Source organism: Heteronotia binoei, chromosome 21 (genome assembly GCF_032191835.1).
Source record: "Heteronotia binoei isolate CCM8104 ecotype False Entrance Well chromosome 21, APGP_CSIRO_Hbin_v1, whole genome shotgun sequence".
NCBI classification, from domain to species: Eukaryota; Metazoa; Chordata; class Lepidosauria; order Squamata; family Gekkonidae; genus Heteronotia; species Heteronotia binoei.
The window spans coordinates 144,951,450-144,979,412 of NC_083243.1; the positions used below are offsets into that span (position 1 = coordinate 144,951,450).

Sequence of the window (27,963 nt, forward strand, 5' to 3'; positions counted from 1 at the left end):
AGCAGAGGCTAGATGGGCTGTTACTTGCCTGGTGATGACATTCACCTCTGCTGTGAAAAGTTTCAGCTGTCTGTTTCCACACACAAAGTCTCTGTCTAAGGGGCAAGACTTTTTTTCACCAAGTTGTTGACAGCCCTTATATAAGTAGGAAGTAATTTGTGCCTTATTTGTTTGTATGATAAATTGAATAATGCCTTGGAATGGAGAGAAGAGTTCTTTATATACTTGTTTCCCCCAGCCCCAGGCAAATAGCAACTTGATGGAAGGTGATGATTTAGATGAGGAAAATGACATATGGGAAAAATTATATCCTGTTCAAAGTACTGTCTCACCCCCACCTCACCCCACCCCCTGTGGCTGTTTTTAAATGAAACTGAAGATGGAAGGAGACCTGAGCAGGGATCTCCAGCATCTTGTTGAACTGCATATTTGGTGTCCTCTTTAAGACAAGAAATGGAGATCCATGTGCTTCATATCCTCTGTCTGAAACTTCTGTTGTGGAGGAGTTTGCAAACTTTGAATTACAGACTACTTCATCAGGCATCACCCATCAAGGAGAATGTCTATTAAATAATATGGGAGTTATTCTAATCAAGGTGAACCACACTTAAGCTTCATTGAACTCAACGATAAAGTTAAGTACAGTGGGTGACATCCCAAACACCACCAATGCAGTTCTGTGACTGGAACACAGCTTTCTCACTTCCCCCCTCCTGCTGCATCCCAGTGAACTCCATGAAATGCTGTATGTGTGTGTAGATTCTCAGGAACTTTGTAGGAGATCAGTGGCAGTGGGGAATCAGTGAAAATCTCCATCAATTTCTGCTGGTGAGAAACAAAATTTGGATCCAACCCATTGCAGAATGTTGCTCAATTGAGGACACTAACAGTAATTGAAATGGTGGAAAAACTTGCCTTATGCTTTTGAAACATTTGTGTTATCTGAGAAGCTGGGGGATACTTGAGTGTAGCCTTTACATGTACACTTTCTAAACTCTATATGACATTCTAAGTGTATGTATACATGGGCATAACTGGGGTGATATTTGGGAAGATGTGAGAGTGGGCAACAGAGGGAATAACTTTTAAACCAATCCTTATTGGATACAGATCCAGGTGGGCAGCCGTGTTGGTCTGAAGCAGCAGAACAAAGTTTGGGTCCAGTGACATCTTTAAGACCAACAAAGTCTTATTTGTTTATTTATTTATTTGTTTCCTGACCTCCCCTGATGGGCTCAGGATGGCTAGCAACAAATAAAAACTACATAAAAATATTAAAAACAAAATATACAATAAAATCATTTCCATTTTATAATCATTAAAAGTCCAAGATACACATTGATGTTCTAGTTATTCTGATGTTTCTGGCTTCAGTTATGTTAGTTCAGTGAGATTGTCGATGCTGTGGAATAATAGCCACCTCCCCTTAACCATTAAAAGCAAGTTTGAACAGTTTGGTTTTACAGGGTTCAGGGTATGAGCTTTCGTTTGCATGCACACTTCCTCAGATACATTTAAATGGAAGTTAACTGTTCATACACACACATATATACTTGTTCATCCTTTAAGATTGTATATACCACAAATGCCAACAATGCCCTTCAGTTCTCTACATAGAGGTGATTAACCAAAGGGTGATTAATATGTGGAATTCACTGCCACAGGAGGTGGCGGCAGCTACAAGCACAGCCAGCTTCATGAGGGGATTAGATAAAAATATGGAGCAGAGGTTTGTCAGTGGCTATTAGCCACAGCATATTGTTGGAACTGTCTGGGGCAGTGATGCTTTGTATTCTTGGTGCTTGGGGTGGGGGCAAAGTGGAAGGGCTTCTAGCCGCACTTGTGAACCTCCAGATGGTACTTGGGGGGTTGGGTTTTGGCCACTGTGTGACACAGAGTATTGGACTGGATGGGCCATTGGCCTGATCCAACATGGCTTCTCTTATGTTCTTACAGAGCAAACGACAAACCCTATGCTAAAGGATAAATGGACACAAATCTGACTTCAGGAATCACAAGACTGAGAAACCTGTAGTAGAACACTTCAGCCTTCCAGGAGATTCAATGGATGACCTCAGAGTAGCTGTTTTATTGCAAAGGAAATTCAGGAACAGAATGGAAAGGGAAATGGCTGAACTGCAAGTTATTACAGCACTCAAAGGAAATTCAGGAACAGAATGGAAAGGGAAATGGCTGAACTGCAAGTTATTACAGCACTCAGAACAAACACCCCCACAGAACTTAATATGGATATTGACTTCTTATCTCATTACATATGCTGAACTCATTCAGTCCTTACATCTGTATTCTCACCAAGAAGCAGTATACATCTTCTGTATTTAAATGTATTTATAAATAATATATTAGAATAATTATTGTAATGCAGTGCAATATATTGGAATATATTTCTCTGACATAAAACTGTGCCAATGTTCCCTCTAAGCTGCAGAGCCTTGTGAGCAAAAATTCTACTTTGTGAACTACTGGCATTAAAGTTGAACAAAGCAGGAGTCAAGTTGCACCTTTAAGAGCAACCAAGTTTTATTTAGAAAGTAAGCTTTCGTGTGCTTTTAAGCACACTTCATCAGATGAGGGGATCAGATATACCTGATCCCCTCGTCTGATGAAGTGTGCTTAGAAAGCACACAAAAGCTTACGTTCTAAATACAACTTGGTTGCTTTTAAAGGTGCAACTTGACTCCTGCTTTGTTCAACTGCTTCAGACCAACATGGCTGCCCACTTGGCATTAAAATTGTGAGCTACTGCATAAATTAGTTTGCTCTGGGGCCATTTTTCCTGAGCTGAGACAAAAATGTGTGAGCCAGAGACTAAAAAATTGTGAGCTAGCTCACACTAACTCAGCTTAGAGGGAACACTGCTCTGGGGTCATCCTTCCTGAGCTAAGACAAAAATGTGTGAGCTGGAGGCTAAAAATCTGTGAGCTAGCTCACACTAACTCCGCTTAGAGGAAACACTGACCTGCACCTCACCTGTAAGAAAAGGATGCTGTTAGTTAACCCCATGCTTCAGAGGAGATAAATGGAGCATAACAACAGAGTCTCAGTTTATTACTCTGAACAATTAAGAAGGATACCTTTATACATCTGTCTCCTATGTTAACACTGTTGCACTGTTTCCCCCCACCCCTAATTAAATCCAAACAAATGGTGACCTCCCTCTTCTTCTTTGAATATGCTGTTTTGACTATTGAAACTGTTTTTATGATGTTTTAATTCTGATGTTGGGTTTTTTTTAGTGCCATAAGCCACTCTGAGTCAACTCGCAGGATAGGGCGGGGTATAAATAATAAAAAAAATTAAATTAAACAATATAAACTTGTTATTGCTGTTCTTATTGGGTGCAGAGAGAGATAAAAATATTTTTAAAAAATACGTGACAGAATCAAGGTTATGCAAATCTCTAATAAAGTGGAAAGCCATTAAACAATTCCCAGTGCAAGTTATCATGTCTATCTTGATGCATCCACCATATCTAGCCTGAGCAGAAACCACCCATGAATGTGTGCACCATGTTCCCAAAGAAAGGAAAAAGAGGAGGAGCAGAAGGGAGAGGAAGTATTGCAGTAAAGGCTGAAAAGAGGACTGGACAGACTGGGGAAGGACAAATGGGGCTTGCAGTTGGAAATGGAAGGTAGAATGACAGAAGGGTGCTGAATGGGGCATTGGAGCTTAGCTGAATGGGGTGAAGAGGAAAGAAGGAAGGAGAGAAACAGCTGTGGTGCCCAAAAGCAAGGGAGAGGAAGTACATTGGTGGTAGAGGGGGGGGGTGTCTCTGGAATGGAGCTTCAACAAAGCAGAATATGAAGGGGAAGAGCAAGCAAGAGAGCTGGGAGTGAGGATGTGGGGTGTGATATTGAGAATTTCTCTGACATAAAACTGTGCCTGATATTGAGAATAGCTAGAGCAGGGGTGTCAAACGTGTGGGTGGGGTGTATTCAGCCCCCACAGGGCTTGTATTTGGCCCATGAACAACTCACTATCATCTGCTTCTTTCTCCCTCTCTCTTGCTTTCTTCTGCATTGCAGCTTGCTTTGCCAGGCTCTCTCATAGGGTTGCCAATCCCCAGGTGGGGGCAGGGGATCCCCCTATTTGGAGGCCCTCCCCCTACTTCAGGGTAATCAGAAAGTGGGGGAAGGGGAGGGAAATGTATGCTGGGTACTCATGATTCCCTATGGAGACATTCCCATAGAAAATAATTAAGAATTTATCCATGAGTATCTGGGGCTCTGGGGGCCCTGTTTTCTGAGATAGAGGCACCAAATTTTCCATATAGTATCCAGTGGCTCTCCCCAAAATACTCCTTAAGTTTCAAAAAGATTGGACTAGGGGGTCCAATTCTATGAGCCCCCAAAGAAGGTGCCCCTATCCTTCATTATTTTCTATGGAAGGAAGGCATTTAAAAGATGTGCAGTCCCTTGAAATGTGATGGCCAAAACTCCCTTTGGAGTTCAATTATGCTTGTCACACCCTTGCTCCTGGCTCCACCTCCAAAGTCTCCTGTCTCCACACCCAAAGTCCCCAGATATTTCTTGAATTAGACTTGGCAACCCTATCTCTCAATCACACAGAAGCTATGGAGCAAGATAGCTTGCTTTGCCAGGTGCTTTCAATTTCATGCAAAGTACCCACAAAACCTCACCATACTCAATGTTCTTGCTGTAAATTTCTTGTGTTTTATATAGATTTATTAGATTTCCAGGAGAAAAGGAATGGGAAAGGGAAATAGAAGGAATGGGAAAGGGGTAGGGTACATGAATTAAAATTTGATGGTATATTTACTTACACATTGTTCAATTCGTATTGTCAGCAATATTGCTCATCTTACAACATTCTCTGCAAGTACATCTTATAATTCAGTAGTTCAATAATCATCAATATCTTAAAGCTCCTATTAAGACAAAAATATATTTTTACATGGCAATAGTTATCATAAATTACATTGTTATCTTATTTTGGAAGTTCATATATTATAATGTAACCAGTTATATAATGGTTCCCATTTTTTCTTAGTTTCACAGAGATTGGGATCTCTCAATCTGACTGATAGTATATCTATTTCTGCGAAGTCTAAAAGCTTGCTGTAAATTTCTCACGTAATGAATATATGAATACAAAATTATTGTCTTTTATATCTCTTATATAATAAGTATTTCAATACAAAATTATAAAATTTATAAGTCTCTTGTATATATAACAGTGCTCACCATCTACTCAATGTATGTTGCAACAGTACAATGACTACAGTATACAAATTGCCTTGACATAAAATACATGTATAAGTACTTCACAATATCAGTGCTTCACAACATAGCCATCACAATTTTATATTCCTCCCATTTATTTTACTATACAGTCCATTTAGAATCTTCCTTCAATAATAAGCAGTAAAAGTTTGGCATTCTGAAGCTAAATATTCAGGCAACATTCTAATTATTTTGGCTAGCACAATTTGAATTAAAGTGGTGCAACGAGATCACAGTGGGGAGACCTTAAAGGAGCCAACTAATCACTGGATCTTCAGGAAATCAGATGAATTATTCTATATCCCCCTGAGGAAGATTAGAAAAAAATCATATAGTAAAATAAATGAGAAATTGTGAAGTATTTGTACATGTGTTTTATGTCAAGCCAGTTTGTATATTGTAGTCATTGTACTGTTGCAACATCGTTGAGTAGATGGTGAGCACTGTTATACATACAAGAGACTTACAAATTTTGTAATTTTGTATTGAAATACTTATTATTTAAACGATATAAGCGACAGAATAATTTTGTATTCAAATATTCATTACATAAGAAATTTACAGCAAGAACATTGAGCACGGTGAGGTTTTATGGGTACTTTTCATCTATTCACTCCATTATTCCTGTTTTTCTAGGCTTTGAATTTCACAGCAGAGCCACTGAGCCAAGCCTTTGTGCCCTCCACTGACTGAAGCTCCTCCCTCTCCTTGTCCCCTGGGGAGGGAGGGAAAGAACAAGAGCTTACTTAGGCCAGTTCCCTCAATTGCACAGGAAAGAGACAAAGAAAGCATCTTTAAGACCAACTGTTTTATTCAAGCTATATATGAACTTTTTGTGGGGAGAGAGAGAGAATATGTTTTGTTGGGATGTTATGTCAGGGCTCTCTTGAGTGCAACTGGGTTTTCTTCCTCATTTTCACTGTATTCATGCCTTCATGACCCAGTCTTTCTCAGCAGGAAGGTCTGCGAACTATTTAGATAAGGCAGGGGTGGCCACCGGTAGCTCTCCAGATTTTTTTCCCTACAACTCTCATCAGCCCCAGCCATTGGCCATGCTGGCTGGGGCTGATGGGAGTTGTAGGCAAAAAACATCTGGAGAGCTACCGTTGGCCATCCCTGAGATAAAGGATAACAACAAGCCAGTGAGGTGGATTAGGCTGAGAGTATGGGTCCAGACCAAGTTCACCGAGCACATTTCTTTTACAGACTGGGGATTTTGAATTTAGACTTCCCAGATTGTAGGCTGATACTGACACATGGCTGTCTCTCTGTTCTTGCACTGCCACAGAGGAGTTTTAGCTATTTCTCTGAGGAAGACTATAGTTTTGTAGACAAACATATAGCCCTCAGTCTGTGTCATGGTGCCTTCATATGTTCTTGACCAGCACAAGAAGCAATTTATGTACAAAAGCTCAAGGTGTGCAGCTGTGACCATGAGATTTCTGTAATGAATGTCAATAAATCAAAAGTAGGTTTGCAGCTTACAGATACACTTGAACAACATCTGAACTGCATACTCAAGATTGCTATAGCACCGACATTGTCTCCAGTTTTTGATGCAATGATTCAGAGCAAGAGGTGTCAGTTATCAGAGACTGTTAAATAAACAAAATATTGCAAGAGTGCTAATGTTTAAAGTATGCTTTATTTTAAGTTTATAAAAATCTTTAATTGTGTTTGCATCCTTTATAAAGTTTATATTTCCACTAGTTGGCATTACATTCTATAACACACATGGCCCAGTCCAACAAGGTCTCATTTATGTCAGATCTGGGCCTCATAACAAATGAGTTTTACACCCCTGAGCTAGAGGGAGGGTAGGGAAAGGGATGTAGGGAGAGAAGATATGTTTATAACAGTGGTTGTTCCGGAAGTGTGAGTACTGTCAGTAGCCACAGTGGTGGACAACCCTGGGGTAAACTGAACCTAAAATGCTGGACTAAAAGGGGACTTTTATATACGAGATTCATACCCTTTTCAGCCCATGGTGGAGCAAGAGTTACATAGTAACTGAATTACTTCAGATGAGATACTAATGATGCATTAGATGAAATTACCCTATTGACAAAGGACTTGGTTAGTTTACAGGACAGGTCTTTATTATTAGGGTCACTCCTTTCAGTGGAATGGAATGTTAGGGTATTGTCCTAGTAATTCAGTTTGGGATGAATTTTGGGGATTCCCATTGAGTCACAAAACAAACTCTAGAGGGTGTGTGAAAGTTTCTCAAAAGGAAGTGGCTATCTCATAATATGGCATTTATTGCATGGAGTATCTGTCATGACTCTCTGGTTTGCTCCAACTAATCTGCCTATACCTTTGACTTCATAGGGTCCAGGAAAGTAGGGGGTTCAGAGGTAACACCAGGCATAGGGCCAAAGAAGAATGTTTATCTAGCAGCAAACATCTAGTGCATATGTTGATTATTAAAATGTCTCCACTAAATATGGAACATTGTATTTAAGAAGGCCAGAAGCAAATCATTGCAGTCTCCCACATATTTCCATCATATTAGAAAAGCACTAAAAATATGAAAGTAACACCTATCCTGTTAAGTATTATGCATGAATCACTAAACTGACATACTGTTTTGCATTTTCAGCTTTAAACCTGATGCACATCAGCTAGCAAAGACTCCTGCGATGCCATGGATAATCTGCCAGTCCTCAGGGATTCCCACACTGGACAGATACCTCGGCTTTGCTACGGAGATCCTTTTGCCACTTTTCCAGAGATCCCCACCCAGTTTCCTGGACCTGAAGATTTGCCTCTTTTTGCTTTATCATCAGATCAGTTGACTGTGGAGAATTTCTACAATGATTCGTGTGGTTTCCCATTTCAAATTTCCTGTGGGAACATTGGTAGTTGTGAATATTCATGCGGTCCAGCATTCATCCGGAAAAGGAATGAAAGGGAAAGGCAAAGGGTGAAATGTGTTAATGAAGGATATGCAAAACTGAGACACCATCTTCCTGCTGAATACTTAGAGAAACGCCTCAGCAAAGTAGAAACACTCAGAGCTGCAATTAGATACATAAGATATCTCCAATCTGTGCTGTGCAATAATTCAGAGGAGAATAGCAGGGAAGCTTGCTGTCCTCCCCAAGATACCTCTCCAAGTGATCCCATTAGAAGGTCTTCATAATCTTCTTGAGAACAAGGACAGTCATATCTGGGTGCTGAACTGACAGCTTGCTACAGAGGGTTTGAAGATGCTTACAAGACTGATCCTGCTACATAACATGATAATGTCAATGCTTGTAGCTACAATGAGGCAAGATGAGTTTGGGCAGAATGCACAAGGCTGAAATATTCACAAGAATTCCTAAATATGATAAACTGTATGTGTGTAATTGTTTGTAGAGGATGAAAAAAATCAATATTTATCATCTCAAGTTGTGTATTTTAAATACAGGTATATTTTAATAACCGGATAAGAAGAGCCTGCTTTTTCTGAAAATGGAAATATCTTTCTTTGCTAACACCTATTTCTCAAAACTGGGCAGATAATATTGTTGGATCTCAGAACTTTGCCTACATTGTAGGAACTAGCAAAGGTATTGCTCAAAGAAAACCACTTGGATGTTTTAAAAATATTTGAAACATTCACTAAATTTGAAAATACTTATATTTAATTGCCTGACACTGAACAGGTGTATTTAGTGCCTAAAACCATCTAAAGATTAAACTAGTTTAGAACAAGATAGGCTTTCTATATACTTTTAATGTACTGAGTGGAGCTGGATTCTCCCTCTACCCCCAGGAGCCTTCTTTCATCCCAAGGACCTTTCTTCTGATTGAAAGGGCTTTTAATTCAGAAGAACACTCCTTGTGCTAGAGGAAGGAGCCACACTTAGCCAAACAGAATGGAAGTACATGACTCACTGAGTGAAAACTAATTAAATGCCACCACTATTCATGATCATTCATGGAGGGAATCCTTGCCTCCTTCTCTTGCTCCCTGCCAGAAGGTGTTTGGAGGTGCTTGGAGGTGATATGGCCATGATTCTTGCTGCTATGGCTGGTTTGCTGCATGCATTGCTGCCATGGCCTCCATTGCAGTAAGGTCACTTGGTCAAGGTTCTACCCAGGCCAAATTGACTTGAAGCAAATGGACAGAAGATGCTTGTACCTTCTTCCTCCCAGGAAATAGTGTATATAGGTATTATGAGGGTTATGGATATAAGTATTATGATGGATATAGATGTAGGTATGCTTAGGGAGGGGATAAATGAATACTAGGCTGCCCATTGCCTCTTAGTTATGTGGGGACAGTCAAAGCTTATGAAGTGCTATCTGTCTGGCAAATACAGCGGGAAACATTCAATGCAATTTGGCCCCAGCCCCAAATGCAATCAGAGGAACTTTAGCTGCACTCAGAGAAATAGGTTCCCTTGAGCCTAACGTATCTGCCAACCTTACTCTCCAGCAGTCTTTTTGCTTGTACAATATAGTACTCATGAGAAAGTCAGGTTATAATGTTTGCTTAAATAAACAACCAAGCATGCTATCTTCTTATGTGCATAAAATTGTGCACAAGTCTTAGGGAATACATTATGATGATATCTTAGGGACGTCCTAAGGAAAGGACGTCCTAAGGAAAGTCATTTTGTGCCAACATTATTTTAACAGCCTACAGAATCCATATTGCTGGTAGAGCTTCCAGGCTGGCATTACCAACCCTCTCCCCTGTAACCTCTTCAGTAGGTCCATTGAATACACAGGGATTTCAGCAACAGCAGCTCTTGGAAGTGGGAATTTCTTTATAAAAGAGGAATCGGCCATTAGCTTTCTGAATTGGCAACTAGTATAACAGAAAGGGAGACAATTTTGTCTCTTGTTCTGAAAATCATAGTTATTCATGGGAGAGGGGAACATAAGGTTTCTTATGGGGTTCTACTTCCAGATAACCAATATATAACATTTACAACATATTTTGCCACATTTGAAAACTAGCTAATAAAGTCTGTGATTTGTTTGAACTTGAGGCACTTACACCTAGCATAGCTCATGACATTTTTGTCAGTGTATAGAATCTTTACTGATGGTAGAATGTCCATGTTGGCAAGTTGGATAGTGAATATTTTCTGGGCTTAATTTTCATGACATTGTCTACAGTTGTCTTTGCTTCAGTGCTTCACCTTCTGTTGTAACTTTAGAAATGAGATGTGCTATTCACATGTGTATGTATAACTGCTTTGCTGTCAGACCTTAAGTCCTGTTGGCAATAGCTCTATGGCAACCTGCTTAGTAACAAAAAAACATTAGCCACCAGTAACTACTTTCAGGAGCAGTGAGGCTGTATTGCTGAAGCCAAACCAATTTTAAAAACTCAACATTTAACACTGCAAACATCTGGTAAGTTTTTTTTTTCTTTTAAATGTAGGATCTTCACCTTTCAAAAGTGCTGTAGAAAAATCTGACTGAAATGCTCAGTTTTGCTTAGTTTCACCAGCTGTTATTGATCTTGTGCTGTAAGCAAACCAAGGGTTGTAAACTGAGATTTTCTAATTTCTTTGCCTGAGTCTTTTGGACTTTTACTACCTTGGTCTTTCTGAGAGATATTTCAGCAAATCCATTTGCAGCATTGCAGTTCTTCTGGCTATTTGAGGCCTTGCAAAAGGAAAAAGAAAGAATATTTGCAAAGAAAAACATTTAGGTGAATAAATAGCCACGATGTATCTAGTATTCATATGACTGATAAAATGGAATTGTGTATCACACATATATCTGTTGTTTGCCATCCCCTAATTGAATATATGACAAAAGCAATCTTTAATAGTTTGTCTCATTAATAACTTAGTCCATTCCATTAAAGAAATATTCATATTATTTCAAAATTCAATATTTGGTGACTTTTGGAGATACTGAGGTAAGAGCAAGAGAACTGAAATTTAATTTTTTAAGCTATCAGACCACAGTTTTAATTCAGTAAATTAAGTATCAATCTAAAGCCCCTTCAGGTATTGAGAAAACCCTGGAAAGCAGGGTGGGCCTGCAGGCCAGAGTCTGTCATACATGTCTATGATTAAATGTTAATAATATGTACATTTATGAACATAAGAGAAGCCATGTTGGATCAGACCAGTGGCCCATCCAGCCCAATATTCTGTGTCACACAGTGGCCAAAGAACCCAGGGACTATCATTTATTTAAATTTAATATAACTGATTTATCAGTTGAAAGGTAGAAGGAGAAAAAAAGTAATGTTAACAGGCCTACTTAGAAGAAAATGCCAGAGGGATGTGGAGAATATGAGTTAAATGATGCTTGAGTGATCAGGTCAGCACTACATGCCTGAAAATTTTCTAGAGGATTTTATGCAGAGATAATTATGCAGTTGTTACAGGGACTTCAGACATCTTTTATCTGAGTCTGGTGTGGAGGAATCTCTTCTTCAAGCAATCAGATTGTGTCACCTGTAACTGTAATAACCTATAATTTTCAGACAATAAATGAAAGAAACCCAAGGTTTTCAAAATGATGCTCCCTCAAACTGCCATCTCTTTTTACATTGTGACTCAGAGAATCAAGTCAAATCACATACATCTTTGAAGTAATACAAACATTTTTGTCAATGTGCCTGTTAAATTTTCATTTCACTGAAATTTGTTGACACATTGCAAATCTTGCCTTGACAACCACAGAGTAGTTTATCCCTTCACATTTCAATTATATGTTTGATGATTTCTTTCTCAAAGCAAGATTTCTCAGTAAATCATTCTAAATCATAACACCATATAGGTGAAATCATTTCTTTATAATAAATAGCTGCATGCACATTATTTGAAAGGAGTGCCTCTTTCCATGCCTATCCAGGCAATTAATGATTGACATGAGGTGCTTTTTGTAACATGAGGTACTTTAAGAGAACATCCTATACAGCAGCTGTCTATATCTGCAGTTAAGTGGTGCAATGCACAGTAAGAAGCATGGGAATGACTTTGGAAAGACCAGTCCAGTGAACATCAACAGTGGGAAGTAAACCATATAGGCTCAGCTGCTGCATCAGCCAGAGGGATGTGTGGTAAAATTCCCTGCCTCTTTAACCCCTGCATTAAAAAACCCCCTGGCAAATTAGTTTGTCATGTAATAAGAAGTCACCAGAGGCAAAATGTTGGCAATCTTAGGAAGAACTGAGACACTCTGTAAACATTGCTGAGGTGAGAGTGTGACCAATTCCCCACTAGGCTTGTTTCGGTGTTGGAGCTCTTCCCCCCCCCTCGCTTCTGTCTGATTTTGCACAAACTGCCCCAGAGCTGCAACTTGCCCTGCCTCTTTCCTGAGGCAAGCAGAAACTGGTTTTCAGAGGATCTTGCTTGCCACGGGAAAGAGGCAGGGCAAGTTGCAGCCTTGAGGCAGCTTGTGCAAAATCAAATGTTTTGTGACTCAATGGGAATTCCCAAAATTCATCCCAAACTGAATTACTAGGACAATACCCTAACATTCCATTCCACTGAAAGGAGTGACCCTAATAATAAAGACCTGTCCTGTAAACTAACCAAGTCCTTTGTCAATAGGGTAATTTCATCTAATGCATCATTAGTATCTCATCTGAAGTAATTCAGTTACTATGTAACTCTTGCTCCACCATGGGCTGAAAAGGGTATGAATCTCGTATATAAAAGTCCCCTTTTAGTCCAGCATTTTAGGTTCAGTTTACCCCAGGGTTGTCCACCACTGTGGCTACTGACAGTACTCACACTTCCGGAACAACCACTGTTATAAACATATCTTCTCTCCCTACATCCCTTTCCCTACCCTCCCTCTAGCTCAGGGGTGTAAAACTCATTTGTTATGAGGCCCAGATCTGACATAAATGAGACCTTGTTGGACTGGGCCATGTGTGTTATAGAATGTAATGCCAACTAGTGGAAATATAAACTTTATAAAGGATGCAAACACAATTAAAGATTTTTATAAACTTAAAATAAAGCATACTTTAAACATTAGCACTCTTGCAATATTTTGTTTATTTAACAGTCTCTGATAACTGACACCTCTTGCTCTGAATCATTGCATCAAAAACTGGAGACAATGTCGGTGCTATAGCAATCTTGAGTATGCAGTTCAGATGTTGTTCAAGTGTATCTGTAAGCTGCAAACCTACTTTTGATTTATTGACATTCATTACAGAAATCTCATGGTCACAGCTGCACACCTTGAGCTTTTGTACATAAATTGCTTCTTGTGCTGGTCAAGAACATATGAAGGCACCATGACACAGACTGAGGGCTATATGTTTGTCTACAAAACTATAGTCTTCCTCAGAGAAATAGCTAAAACTCCTCTGTGGCAGTGCAAGAACAGAGAGACAGCCATGTGTCAGTATCAGCCTACAATCTGGGAAGTCTAAATTCAAAATCCCCAGTCTGTAAAAGAAATGTGCTCGGTGAACTTGGTCTGGACCCATACTCTCAGCCTAATCCACCTCACTGGCTTGTTGTTATCCTTTATCTCAGGGATGGCCAACGGTAGCTCTCCAGATGTTTTTTTGCCTACAACTCCCATCAGCCCCAGCCAGCATGGCCAATGGCTGGGGCTGATGAGAGTTGTAGGGAAAAAAATCTGGAGAGCTACCGTTGGCCACCCCTGCCTTATCTAAATAGTTCACAGACCTTCCTGCTGAGAAAGACTGGGTCATGAGGGCATGAATACAGTGAAAATGAGGAAGAAAACCCAGTTGCACTCAAGAGAGCCCTGACATAACATCCCAACAAAACACATTCTCTCTCTCTCTCCCCACAAAAAGCTCATATATAGCTTGAATAAAACAGTTGGTCTTAAAGGTGCTTTCTTTGTCTCTTTCCTGTGCAATTGGCTTTGGACTCCTGCCTGCCTGCACCCTGAGAACGTGACAACCATCTTCGGATGGTGAAGCAGTTGGTCCCCTTTCTCGAACATGATGACTTGGCAACAGTGATCCATGCGACGGTCACCTCAAGACTGGATTACTGTAATGCCCTCTCTAAGGGGCTGCCCTTGTCCCAAATCCAGTGACTTCAGCTAGTGTAGAATGCTGCAGCCAGGCTGTTAATGGGAGTTCCTTTACAGGAACACATTCAGCCTGTGCTGAAAGTGCTGCACTGACTACTGATAGTGTACTGGATTCACTTCAAGGTGTTGGTCATTACCTTTAAAGCCCTATATGGCCAGGGTCCTGCATACCTTAAGAACCACCTGTCCCTGCACATGCCCCAGCGAGCACTTTGGTCCGGGTCTCAAAACCTGTTGACAGTCCCCAGCATCAGAGAAGTGAGGCTCAAAACAACAAGAGTCACCAGCTGTTGCTGTCCCTAGCTGGTGGAATGAGTTGCTGGAGGAGGTTAGGGCCCTGCGAGAGCTTCCACAGTTCCGCAGGGCCTGTAAAAAGACACTCTTCCGCCAGGCATTTACATGATGGTAACATCTGCAGCAACGGGACTGGCCCATAAGAACACCACCAGTGGCCTATCTCACCACACTGTGGCGACCTTGAGACCTCTGAGTACAGCTAACCACCAGAATTTAATCGCTCCCTGAAACCATGAGAGTAGCACATGCGGATGTTATAAAGGTTGTTTTTATGTTCTGTTTTTATTGTTGTTTATTTTATCTGGTCACACTAATGTGCTTGTGTTGACCCTTGGTTTGTGAGCTGCCCTGAGCCTGCCTTTGGCGGGGAGGGCAAGATATAAATTAAATAAATAAATTATGGAGAAAAATATTTATACATTTCTTATAAAGAGTAAGCCATTCTTCATTTTAAGCAGGAACAAAGCCTTTTCTTCTTATTGCTGGCGTAAAAGCTCTAAAGATACTACCAACTACTGGTCCTTCTTAAGAGAATGTTCCCCTGGTGGGGGCAGGGGATCCCCCAGTTTCGAGGCCCTCCCCCCGCTTCAGGGTCATCAGAAAATGGGGGGGGGATGCCTGCTGGGCACTCCATTATTCCCTATTAAGATTGATTCCCATAGGGTATAATGGAGAATTGATCCATGGCTATCTGGGGCTCTGGGGGGGGGCTGTTTTTTGAAGTAGATGCACCATATTTTCAGCATAGCATCCTATGTCTCTCCTCAAAACACCCCCAAAGTTTCAAAAAGATTGGATCAGGGGGCCCAATTCTGAGCCCCAAAAGAAGGTGCCCCTATCCTTCATTATTTCCAATGGAGGGAAGGCATTTAAAAGGTGTGTGGTCCCTTTAAATGTGATGACCAGAACTCCCTTTGGACTTTACTTGTGCTTGTCACAACCTTGCTCCTGGCTCCACCCCCAAGGTCCCCAGATATTTCTTGAATTGGACTTGACAACCCTGCAGCCAAATCTGAGGATACTTAACTCTGGAGATTAGACCCATGACCAGACATTACAGATCTTTCAACAAACCTGAAAAACACCCCAGGTTTGCAGAATCTAAATATCTAATCATGACCCATAGCCCCCATCTGTGAATACCTAAATGTGTGAATTAGGGTCACACTGATGCTGAACAGTCAGGTGTTTTTGTTTTTTTTGAAAATCTGTTTTCAGAAAAATCTGAAAATTAAAAAAAAATACACTAGGGGGTGCTTTAATTCCCCCCAAAAGTAAAAGCACATATAATGCACCTACCTCCAGCATATTCACAGTCCTAGAAGGTGCAGTGGGCATGTGATGGCTGTAGTGGAGCATGTTGGGGGCCTTGACAGGCCTGGTGGCGGCTATGGTAAAAAGTGCCCAAGAGTACAGTGATGGATGCAGCATTGTGGGGAACTGTGGCTGCAGCACAGCCTGGAAGCTGTGTTGGGCCCATGGTGGTTGCAGCACAGCCTGGAAGCTGTGTTGGGCCCATTGCCAGTGTTGGTGGGGGAGTTGCTGGGACCCAAGTATGGCAGCTCTAAGTATGGCAGTGATGATGGGGGGTATCAATGATGGTGGGGGTGGCAGCTGTGGTGGCCCTGGGGACAGTGGCAAGGGGGGGGGAGAAGAAAAATCTGGGCCAGCTTGGCAGCAAGAGCGGAGGCTGGACTCATTGCTGGTGTCAGCAATGGTGTGTGTGTGGGTTTTCTCAGAAGCCGTGGTGGCCCTGGGAAGGGTAGCAGTGTTGGTTGAAAACGTTGCAGTGGGCCTGAATGTGTAGGCAATGTAAGCGATGGGGAGTGGATGGGAGTTGCATCAGCCCCAGCAGCAACAAGGGCACTGTTAAGCTAAGGGAGGGGGAGAGGGATTCCCCCTACTAGTCTTGTGGGCTCATACTTGTCTATATTTTAATAGCCATGTTGAACTGGATACTTAAATTCTTGAGACTGGACCCATGAACAGACAAGGCAGATTTTTCAATAAACCTGAAAAAACACACGTTTACAGAAAAAAATTGACATTAAAAAAAAACATTTTGGGGGAAGGGGGATTAAAAGAACTCAAAATGATAAAAGAAGTGCCTGTAGGTTGAAGAAATGAATGCTATTAGTTGCTGTTGCTAGGAAACCACTGCAGGCTTGGTTTCTGTCAGTAAAAGGTGGGGAGGGACCAGGGCCCTTTCCAGGGCTGTTTTGGCTTGGAGGGAGGGAGTTTATAATGCAATGCAATATATAGGAATATTTTTTTCTGACATAACACCTCTGAAGAATGATATATTGATATAGTATTTAGAACAACATATTTTGAATGTAATGCAATGCAATGTAACTTGAAATATACTGCACCCCATCCCAACTAAAAGAAAAAAAAATGCTGTTTGTTACCTTCAGGCTTGAGGGTAGATTAATGGGGAGTCATAAAGGAATCTCACTTAACTTCCCACAATTAGAAAAAAAATCTCTTACACACTTAGCTCCTATTTTGACATATTTATTGCTTCAACCCTTGTTTACCCTTAATTGGATCCATACAGCTGTTGACCCTGTACACTAGGCTTGTTGTTCCTGTTTTGTCTCAAAATATGCTAATTTGCTTTTCAACTGTTTCTATAAATTTGAATGGTTTTCTTCCATTTCATTTCATTTGAAGAAGTGAGCTTGCACACAAAAGCTCATACCTTGAATAAAACTTCGTTGGTCTTAAAAGCACCACTGAACTCTAATTTTATTCTGTTGCTTCAGACTAGCATGGTTACCCACCTGGATATCAAGTTATACAGAACTAGTAATCAGATTCAAAACTAATAAGAGTCTTTTATTATATGGAACTCCATTCTAGACAGTATAGATGAGAGACAGAAACAGACCTAAGTGATCTAACTACAGTGGATGTGGATCAAGGGAAAACATGCCCTGCATTCATAGTTCCAAAGATAGCTATGCTCCTTCTTTTGTGTGTGAGTGAGAGTGTGTGTACGAGAGTGAACCTGCCTATCTGACTAAATCTAGTCCTTCATTTTTCTAAAACATTTGTCGTTTATATTGGAAAGTGAAATAATTTTAGATGTCAAATGACATTAGCAGGAAAATGACAATAGAAGGTGTGACTGGATTAGGTATGACATGCAGAGAGGTGGTAATCCAACCTAATAAAATCACACCTTATATTGTCATTTTCCTGCTAATGTCATTTGGCATCTAAAATTACTCCACTTTCCAATGTAGAGGGCAGATAGAAGGAAAGACAAAATAGTGTGAGGAAGCTGAGATAAGGATAAATGTGCCCTTTGCAAGTCCTTGCAGGTTCCCCACTGTGCAACTTGGGTCTGCCCTGGCAACCAGCACTACACCATTAAACCATAGTTTCCCTGGACAGGTGGTACCAGGGGCAGGATATGGCAAAAAACTGAAGATCAGGAGAAGATAAAGGTAGGTTGGTTGGTGGGTGGGAAGGAGAGGAGGCAGGAAAGGGAGGAGACTATAGAGGCTTTCAAGGAATGTAAAGAGGAAATAGTTGGGAAGAGGGAAATTTACAAGTTTTTGTGGGGTCCTGTTTGTGAACCCTAATTGCACTGGGTTGGAATGTGTCATTACAGATGACAGTTTATAAAATAATTCCGGGGGGCTAGCCATGTTAGTGGAGCAAAATTACACTGGAATCCAGTAACATCTTAAAGACTAACATGATTTATTCCAACATACACTTTCATGAATATGAGCATCAGAGACAAAGGACTGTAGAACCGTTATACACCAACAGAATGGGGAGAAGGACCAGCTGCTCTTTGTTACATTTTCCCCTTCCCTGTCCAGACATCCTCACATTCCGTCGCCCCGGAAGGTAGGACCAGAAACAATGGGTTGAAATTAAATCAAAAGAATTTCCGGCTCAACATTAGGAAGAACTTCCTGACCATTAGAGCGATTCCTCAGTGGAACAGGCTTCCTTGGGAGGTGGTGGGCTCTTCTTCCTTGGAGGTTTTTAAACAGAGGCTAGATGGCCATCTGACAGCAATGAAGATACTGTGAATTTAGGGGAGAGGTGTTTGTGAGTTTCCTGCATTGTGCAGGGGTTGGACTAGATGACCCTAGAGGTCCCTTCTAACTCTATGATTCTATGATTCTACCTCCCCCTGCCTTGTAGTTTTATGACCCATTCCATATACAAATACAATACTAAACAGTGTACTTAGGGGAACCTAGTGAATATGGTGTCATGATCACAATTAGCAAGCACTGGTTATAATAGTTTGGAAAAGAAAGTGGGTTCAGGCATAAGACATAAATTTAGAGGCCAGGCAGGTGTGTAGGATGCAATTTTAGTAGTTCCGTCAATTTACCTTGGCCTTCTATTCCAAGAAGCTTTCAGTTCAGCAAAATCCCAACTGCAGTTCCCGCATTACTGTTTTTTAGATCAGGAAAAGATCCTCTATCCCAGCTTTTTACAGTGGATATGACATCAAAGTACATTACACATAGGCTGGGACAAAGAGCTTTACATCTTGAACGTAATGATTCTAAACACACACAGTGCATCTGCAGGTGATACTCAAGAGAAAATCCACAAGTCATGGTATGAATTGATTACAGTACATTGTTAAATTCTGCTAATATGTTTTCCATCTTCAAAACGCTTAATATGCTTCATGCCTTTTTGTAGGTGAGCGCTTTAAAAGAATGGATAACCTGTGGTCTGCTTTCCCATGCTACAGTCACTGCTGGGCAATGCCAACTGAAGTTAAATGTACAAATAGAAGCTTTATAATGAATCCAAGCTTGATCCGCAGTGGTTCTTTATTAGCACATCCTGCCTGTTGTCTAAGACCATTCTTCCCAGCAAGGTAGTAAAAAAAAAATTGTGTGTGTGTGGGGGTGGGGGTGTGTGAGGGGTTTCAAGATAGTACGAATAAATATACAGTATCTGTTCAATTAAAGAAATGCCAGCTCCTCGTCTGAATGTTATTTTACCATTCAATACTCCTATGATTGTGGCCATCCTTCTCAGGATTTTCAAGTGGAATGGGGGCATTATTACATGGAAATACGACACATAATATATTCCATCTAGACCAGTTATATAGCTTTTGAAGGATGATATCTTTTCTTGTCATGGATAGAGAATCCTTCCTTTCCAACTTTCCAACTTTCATTTAATTCAAAGGTGCTTGTGTCTTGACCATCGCTCCTGCTTTCCTGATACAACGTGCAAGGCAATAAAGAATTTGGAGGAATCACTGGACACAGTTGGCAATCCAGTTCTTGCAAGAAGAGACACTGATGGGTATTATTACCTTGGCACAATAATAAAGAAGGTAGAGGAAAGTACCTCCTAGCATGTGCATACAGAGATTATTCAGTTTGTACATATAACTACAAACTTCATTGGAAAGAAATTGGCTGTAAACTAATGCTCACATTCTTCATCTCACATACATTAGAAACAACTGTATTTCATTATTTTGGTTGCAGTTTTTTTTCCTTTTGCAACTTTTGGTAGGACCTGCATGATAAATTATAAATGGTCCTGTGGAATAAACATGTGGTCTAAAATATGGCTATGGAGAGAATGCCAAATACATTCTGCCTCTCTAAATGACAGTCTTAGTATGCTTACCAACCCTGAGAGTAGAATACTCAGGGCTTCTTTTGAGCAGGAATGCAGTTCCAGCTGGCTTCGCCAGGGGTCCAGCTCAAAAAATGGTCTCCGGCAGAGGGAAGGCACTAGGCAGCCATGTGCTCCCAAACTCCGCACTCCATCCTCTCTGCCACCTCCAGCCTCCAAAGGGCTTGCGAAGAGAGCAAGAGACACAGAGCCCCCATGAGAAGCTGGACCTGCTGCTGCCTGCTCTGCCACATGTGGCTCTCTTCCTCTGGCCATGTTGGGGGGGCACAAAACAAGGCCTCTCATTGGGCTGTGTGAGAACATACATCTATGAAATGCAGTTGATGGCACTGTACTGTTCTGTGTCAATATGTGGAAAGTAATCTACTGAACAGCTGACATCACTTCTGGTGATGCCAGGGGTGTGGCCTAATAGGCAAATGAGTTCTTGCTGGGCTTTTTCTACATAAAAGTGCTGAGAATATTTCTATCACAGATCCTAATGAAGCTATCAGAGTCTGTGTTGGAGTCTGACCGATTCCCACTAACTCTCACTCTCCTCTTCTCTGCAGGGCTTCTGTCAGATTTCGCACAAGCTGCCCCCGGGCTGCAACTTGCTTCGCCTTGTGCAGCAAACAGAAACTGGTTTTTAGAGGATTTTGCTGCTGCATGAAAGAGGCGGAGCGAGTTGCAGCCTTGGGGCAGCTTGTGCGAAATCTGATGGAAGTCCCACGGAGAAGAGGAGAACAAGAGCGGGGTAAGGCTAGTGGGGAATCAGTCTGTGTGTCTTACAGACCATGATGATTTCTAATCTAATTCAGTTGTTCCCACCCTTTTCAGCATGGTCACCCAGAAGTCCCAGTTTATTTGGTATGATGAAGAGCTTGTCAGAGTCACAGCTGACTCATGGTGACCATTTCCATGAAGGTGTTCCAGGCCTGAGTTGAGCAAAGAAGGCCACTGCCTTCCCCTGCATAGCAACCCCAGTCTTCCTTGTGGTCTCCTATCCAAGTACAGACTATGGATGACCCTGCTTAGCTCTCAAGCTTTGATGAGACCAGTCCAAACTGCGCCAAGTTGCTTTGGTATTATCACCCACTTTTTAAAAATGGAACAAATGTACAAATACACAAATCAATATGATTCCAAAAACCTGGAATCCACGTTTACGGGTTTCATGACCCATTTTGTGGTTCAAGAATGCTGCTCTAGTTTACTCAGACTGGCTTTCTTCCCATCACCTTGACTTCAGTACTGCAGCATATAGCTCAGGTATATGAATCAGGATAACATGCACTTTGGCCTGCATTTTGGTAAAGAGCAAATGGCCTTAGCAGGGCATAACTCTGTTTGGGATTGCATCAGACATTAAGTTGAAAATTATGTCATTGGCTGCTCACATTTTTATCTTCTTAATAGTTTTTGGACTATATTTGCCTCATTTGGACTCATACAATATTGAGACAGCACATTCTGACATTCTCTGCATTCTTTTTATTTTTTATCCTAATGTCAGGTGTCACTGGGGATTTGTGCTACTTTTGTGCTATATGGGGACAGTATCCCATCAGTGATTGTGAGTGAACTTATGAACATCAGTTTTACTGGAAATGTGCTTCAGTGTTTATACTTGGCCATTTTAATCTTCTGTACACAAGAAACTGAGCTTTCAGTTATTTGGGATGTTAGTACTTGAAACTCTAAAAACAAAACAGCTACAGCCAGTGTTGTCTGCCCCCCACCCCCCCGAGATGAACAAGTCTGAAATACCTGATACAGCCTGAGTAACTCCTGAGTGAATCCAGAATATGTTTATATTACCATCACTATACAAAGCACAATGTGTGGAGTTAACACTGTAATTTGACTATGTAGGCAGGGCAGACTGTGCTCAGCACATGCACACACATACAAACACCCCTCCCCCCAACACAGTAACTTTGGTGTTCAGAAAGCAACCTCACTCAGTTATTGAGACTTTTTGCTGACTGGTTGGTACTGTGTATTTGGCACTGTACTTTTAAAAAAAATTACTACCTTTAGAATTCAAGTGAGGTAGCCATGCCCCCTTGCAGACACCCATGCATTAAGTCTGCATCATTGAATCGGGGTGGGGGGGTGGGGGTGGGACACAGAACAGGGAAACTGAATAATTGATTATCTGACATTGGTGACAAATCGCCCCTGATCTTGCATCAAGCCAGGTATCTGTGTGCAGGGCTCATAACAGGGGTAGGAATGCACATGTGGAGATCTGCTTTTGCATATGTATGACCTAGCAGCACTGGAATAACTTAAATTGCTTCCATACCAGGACATGTTTGTCATTCCTTTTCTAAAATCAATTGGACAAGCAATTAAATCTTAACCTAGTGCCATTCCTCCCCCTTCATGTTCTACACCCACAGCTTTTAGAAGAGGTACTGAATTGACATTTAAGTGGTTAAACATAAATAATGGAAGGGGCTAAATGTTTTAAAAGCCTAAAGCCTGCCTGAACTATGGGAGAGCAGAAAATCATGTTAGAGGCAAACCTCCACCCACTATTAGAGGGAGGTACATATGTTTTGATCCCTTGCTTTTCTAAAGTCTTTTGGTATGAATATATTTTATAATCTCATCTCCTTAATCTAAACTCAGTGCAGTAAAGAACTTCATCCTAATATAGTTGGAGTCCTAGAATTTCTCCGCTTGGCTGCCTAAAGCCATTGTTAGAGAGGTGGGTGATTTTTTCTACTGCTAACCATGTGGTGTTTCCTTTCTGTTCTTCTTTCTTTATGACCACAGGGTGAGAAAAGAACATTCCTTGTACAGTTTAAGAAGCCCTTTGCAGCAGAAGACACAACTTGTGTGCAACCAACAGCCAGCAGTGACATTCTTGAGTATGTGAATGGAATGAGACATTCCATATTGCCAGGTGATAAAGTGATGGCACCTTGGGAACCAGAGCAGAAGAGATATGGCCCCGGCACAGTCATTCGAGGAACTGAGCACAGGGATCTCCTGAGAGGTAAAGCCATATTGGGACAGCTTTGCAACACAAAGGAAATACATATATGCTCATGATAGAATCACCTTCTGGATGTTTCATCACTAAATTCCCTCAAAATACCCTGTATCGAAAGATTAGCCTCCTGGATTCACTTTTCAGAGGATCCAGCTTTTGAAGGATGTTTCTATACACACAGAGAGAAGTGTGCAAGCAGAATTCCCAACCTCCTGGAATGATGACTCATCTCCAGATGACAGAGATTAGCTCCCCTAGAGAAAATGTCTGCTTTGGAGGCAGGACCCTATGGCATTATACTCTACTGAGGTCCCTCTCCAACCTCCTTATCTCCCAAATCTTCAGGAACTTCCAAACCTAGAGTTAGCAGGCCTATACCTGGGAGTTTCCTCTCTCCCTTCTTGCTAAATGAGCTCTGCTTTCTGTGTCTTTACTCCTTCAACAAAACACAAATCTGACTTTAAACCTTGCAACAATGCTCTGGGCAGTGTGAATGGCCTTTATAACAATTAGCACTCTTTCTGGGAGGTGACTCAGGAGAGACTTGTGATTGGCTCGAGGCATAACTGATGAGCAGTTTCTGCTAGAAACAGGAAGTGCTTGATTCTCTGAGAAAGGCTGCACATCTGCCCAGGGAAGGTGTCAGTGCACATCCACAGATCACCATTTGGCCTAAAGCTTCAGACACATTCTAACCAATCATATCAAGCAGTTAATTTCAGAAGTTTAGACTATGCCTGAGCTATCTGCTATATAGTTTAAGAGTAGCCTCAAATCATTCTCATCTTAATATTTTCTTAATGGTAATTGTGTATCTAGTAGAAACATAGTGCTTGTGACCAAACTGTTATAACTGGAGAAAGTTAATAATGCTATTAATCGGCATTGCATCATCACAAGCATCTTCTTGACTGAGAGAGTGGTCAGGCCCTGTGGCCCAATAAGCATAACCTGTTTAGTAGTCAAAAGTTAATCATCAAGAAAATTAGCTTTGATTGAAGAATGTGGCATCCTTTCTAAAAGCAGCTTATATTTTCTCCTCAACAGCCAAAGAAAATGAAGACATTACAGTCAGCTTTTGGAATGGCAAGAAAGCAAGTGTCCCAGCTGGTGTGGCTTTGTGGATTCCCCCAACACAGTGGGAAAGGATTGTGGAGATGATTCATATGCCTCTCACCAGCAGGAAGAGCGCTGAAGACCAGCTTCATCATGTTAGCTGTCACAGCTGTTCATGTAGGCCAGGAGCAACTTCCATGCATGCGTGTACTTTAGGGGGTCTTCTGAAATGGCAGTGGCCATATTGCCCCTGCACCTGTCCTTCCCATAGTTGTTTTCATCACATGTGCTCTCTGCTTGCGCACAGACCGCATATCTGCTGCTGCCTTAAACCCAATGGCTGGTTAGGCCAACCTTCTTCAGCTGAGTTTTCTCTGGGAGGTATTAAAGATTATTTAAGCAAGAAGCTCTCCCCCCAGCAACTAGCACTGGAAGGTTCTTCAAAAGGCCAACCAGCTGTTGCCACATCCAGCTCTTCTTCATGCTCCTCAGATTCTCTAAGCAGTGAAGAGCAGCATCTGACCAAGACCACAATGGTAGATCATGCAGTTAACACAGATTCCACCCTTTTTGATAAGCTCAGACTGAAAGAAAGCAGGAGACCAGATTGGAAATACTGGAAGAGAAGTAATCCCAGCTCTTTTTATAATAGTCAAGGTAATAACATTGCCCTTGATTGACTTCAATTAGAAATTAAGAATGTGCCAAATAACTGCCTATCTCTGTACCTCCTGTCATATTGTTCAAATGCTTTTTCTGCCAACAGCCTTTTGTTTAATAGCTGGCACCAATGCTCCCCCTAAACTAGGGGTGTCAAACATATGGCCCGCAGGCTGGATCAGGCCTGCAGACGGCTCCAATCAGGTCCTCCAGCAACTGGCTGTCATCTGCTTCATTTTTCCTTGCCTGCTTTTTTTGGTCGCCATTTTGTGTTTCTCCCTGGATAAGCCAGAGCAGCAAAGCAGCCTTTCCCTCTCCCCACTCCTTTCCCAAAGGGAGGAGGGAGGAGCAGCCTCAGCCAATGAGGGAGCTTGGCTCTATAGCTCTGCTGGTTGATTAAGTTTGCCAGGCTCAATCAATCACTCTGCAGAGCTACTGAGACAAGCCTTTCTTCCTTCTAATGAATGGATGAGGCTCTTCCCCCTCCTCCTGCCCTGGGGAAGGAAAGAAAGAGCCAAAGCTTCTTGCATAGTCCCCACCATCAGGAGAGCTACAAAGAATGCTTTTAAGACTAGCAACGTTTTAGTGAAGGTATGAGCTTTTTGCCTTGCTACAGAGAGAGAGAGAGAGTTTTGTTGGGCGTGTAACTGGGTTCCCCTACTCTTTTTCACTGTACTCATGCCCTCCAGTCTTTCTCAATGGGAAAGCATGTGAACTATTTAGAAGAGAAATATCAGCATTAGGCTGAGAGTGTGTTCCACCCCAAGTTTACCCAGCAAATTTTCCTTATTTTTTCTTTCACATTTTCCTTTGATTGGGGGTCTTGAATTTAGACTTCCCAGATAGTAGGCTGACACTGACCACTGTACATGGCTGTCTCTCTGTTCTTGTAGTTGGGTTTTTTTTGGGGGGGGTGTATTTTTTTTTTTTAGTTGTAGTCATTTTTCTGGGGAAAATTAGTTTTATGGACAAGCTCATAGCCCTCAGTCTGTGCCATGGCGCCTTTACATGTTCATGACTAGTACGTGAAGCAACTTCTGCACAAAAGCTCACAATGCCCAGCTGCTTCATGTTCCTCTGGTTTTAGGATCAAAGCATTGACCATGAGATGTCTGTAATGAATGTCAATGAATCAAACGTAGGTTTGCCATTTACAGATGTGCACACCAGAACAGCACATATCCAAGACTGGTACAGCACAGACATTGTTTGCAGTTTTTGATGCAATAATTCATAGCAAGAGGTGGCATTTATCAGAGACTGTAAAACAATATTGCAAGCAGGCTAATATTTTAAGCTTGTCTTATTTTAAGAAAAAAAACAACTTTAATTGTGTGTCTGTGCCCTTTACAAAGTTTATATGTCCACTACCTGGCATTACATTTTATGATACACATGGCTCAGCCCAACAAGGTCTCATGTCAAATCTGGCCCTCATAACAAATGAGTTCAACACCCCTGCCCTAAACTGTGGAGACTTGCAAGCAAATATTCTACTTCATGAGCTACTGGCATTGAAATGGTGAGCTGCTGCATCAGTTAGTTTGCTCTGGAGCCATTTTTCCAAAGCTAAGGAAAAAATGTGAGGTGGAGGCTAAAAAGCTGTGAACTAGCTCACACTAACTCAGCTTAGAGGGAACATTGGTTAGTACATGAGTGCTGGCTGTCACAAGTCCACCACCATTGGAGAAGAAACTGCACCATAAAGGGTAATCCCAGTGTAGATAGGAGATTGTTTTGACAAAGGGTCATGCCCCTTATCTTCCATCTTAGTTAACTCTACAGAACTACTTAATGTAAGCACAATTTCTGAAAGGGTGTGATAGACTGGCATCCTACTCTTACAAATGAGCATCACCAGAAGCAGTGCAAATAATAATCATAAGATATTGGATTTATATCCCACCCTTCATTCTGAATCTTAGAGTGGCTCACAATCTCCTTTACCTTCCTCTCCCACAACAAAATACCCTGTGAAGTAGGTGGGGCTGAGAAGGCTCTCACTGAAGCTGCCCTTTCAAGGACAACTCCTCTGAAAGCTATGGTTGACCCAAGGCCATTCCAGCAGCTGCAAGTGGGGGAGTGGGGACTCAAACCCAGTTCTCCCAGATAAGAGTCTGCGTACTTAACCACTACACCAAACTGTGAACAGATCCTCACCCAATCTTTGAAATGTTGGGTGGAGGCATACTACACCATTTACCAAGACCCTACTTCAGGTTATTTGACCCTATGCAAAGCTAAATATTGCAGGATCCCAAGCCCCCTACAGGTCATTGTCACCATATCCTTAAGTAACAAAACCTCAGTCTCTCTGCTAGCATATTATCAGGTAAGCAGTTCTACTGATGGTAGCCTAAGCAAAGTCCACATTTGTGGTTCTACCATCACTGATAGTCAGCCATGTATGTTACTCTCCCCAAACCAAGAAGGTCAATGTTCCATCATTCTTCCTTCAATGCTTTTAGGCAGACCATTACAGGACACTGAGAGGAACAGAATTTGTTCATGTAAATTTTGAGGATGCCATTATGAAATACTAGTTTTAATGCAGATGACCTACAACTTAAATATAGCACCACTTGAAATCAAAATTAAGTTTTATACTGTTGTCTATAGGAACCAACATTTGGAGTAGCAGCTGTGGAAAGAAGAGAGCTGAAACCACCACAATCTCACATATGGATAGGTCTCCAATTACTTTAATTAACCATAGTGCCATGTTTGAAACTATCAAACAGTCTCCCCGAAGACTTCTTACTGTGAAAGAAGTCCTGAATCACGAAGGTATAAAACCATTTTCAGGTGGAGGGTAAACAGTAAATTACCATTCAGCACCCACATGTGCTTACCAGCATGCTTTAAACTCAGGCAACATTTGTATCATATTGTTGATTTCTCTTGAATATACTATAATTTAGTTTCTAATTATTATTAATGGTGTTAAAATTTGTCTATATAAATTCAAAGTGGTATTGTTTACAAGTCCTAGCAAATGTATGCTTTTTATATATATATAAAACTACATAAATCTTATGGAGGTCGTATGAAACC

At 41.3% G+C, this 27,963-nt stretch overlaps 2 protein-coding genes across 2 annotated transcripts; both read left to right on the forward strand.

The window, feature by feature from the left end:
• Positions 1 to 7,911: 7,911 nt before the first annotated feature.
• ASCL3 (achaete-scute family bHLH transcription factor 3) lies at positions 7,912 to 8,409 on the forward strand. Its single transcript, XM_060262392.1, has one exon. It carries the CDS (start codon positions 7,912 to 7,914, stop codon positions 8,407 to 8,409), a length of 498 nt encoding a protein of 165 aa, XP_060118375.1.
• A 1,889-nt stretch (positions 8,410 to 10,298) lies between these two features.
• C21H11orf16 (chromosome 21 C11orf16 homolog) lies at positions 10,299 to 27,954 on the forward strand. Its single transcript, XM_060261272.1, is given in 6 exon segments — positions 10,299 to 10,622; positions 19,245 to 19,425; positions 19,746 to 19,920; positions 22,974 to 23,196; positions 24,241 to 24,906; positions 27,529 to 27,954. Coding segments are annotated over 5 exon segments (1,425 nt in total). The 5' UTR covers positions 10,299 to 10,622; positions 19,245 to 19,261; the 3' UTR covers positions 27,726 to 27,954.
• The last annotated feature ends 9 nt before the right edge of the window (positions 27,955 to 27,963 follow it).

Excerpts from the sequence above, each read along its gene's own strand:
- ASCL3 (XM_060262392.1), top strand. The coding sequence starts at position 7,912 with ATGGATAATCTGCCAGTCCTCAGGGATTCCCACACTGGACAGATACCT.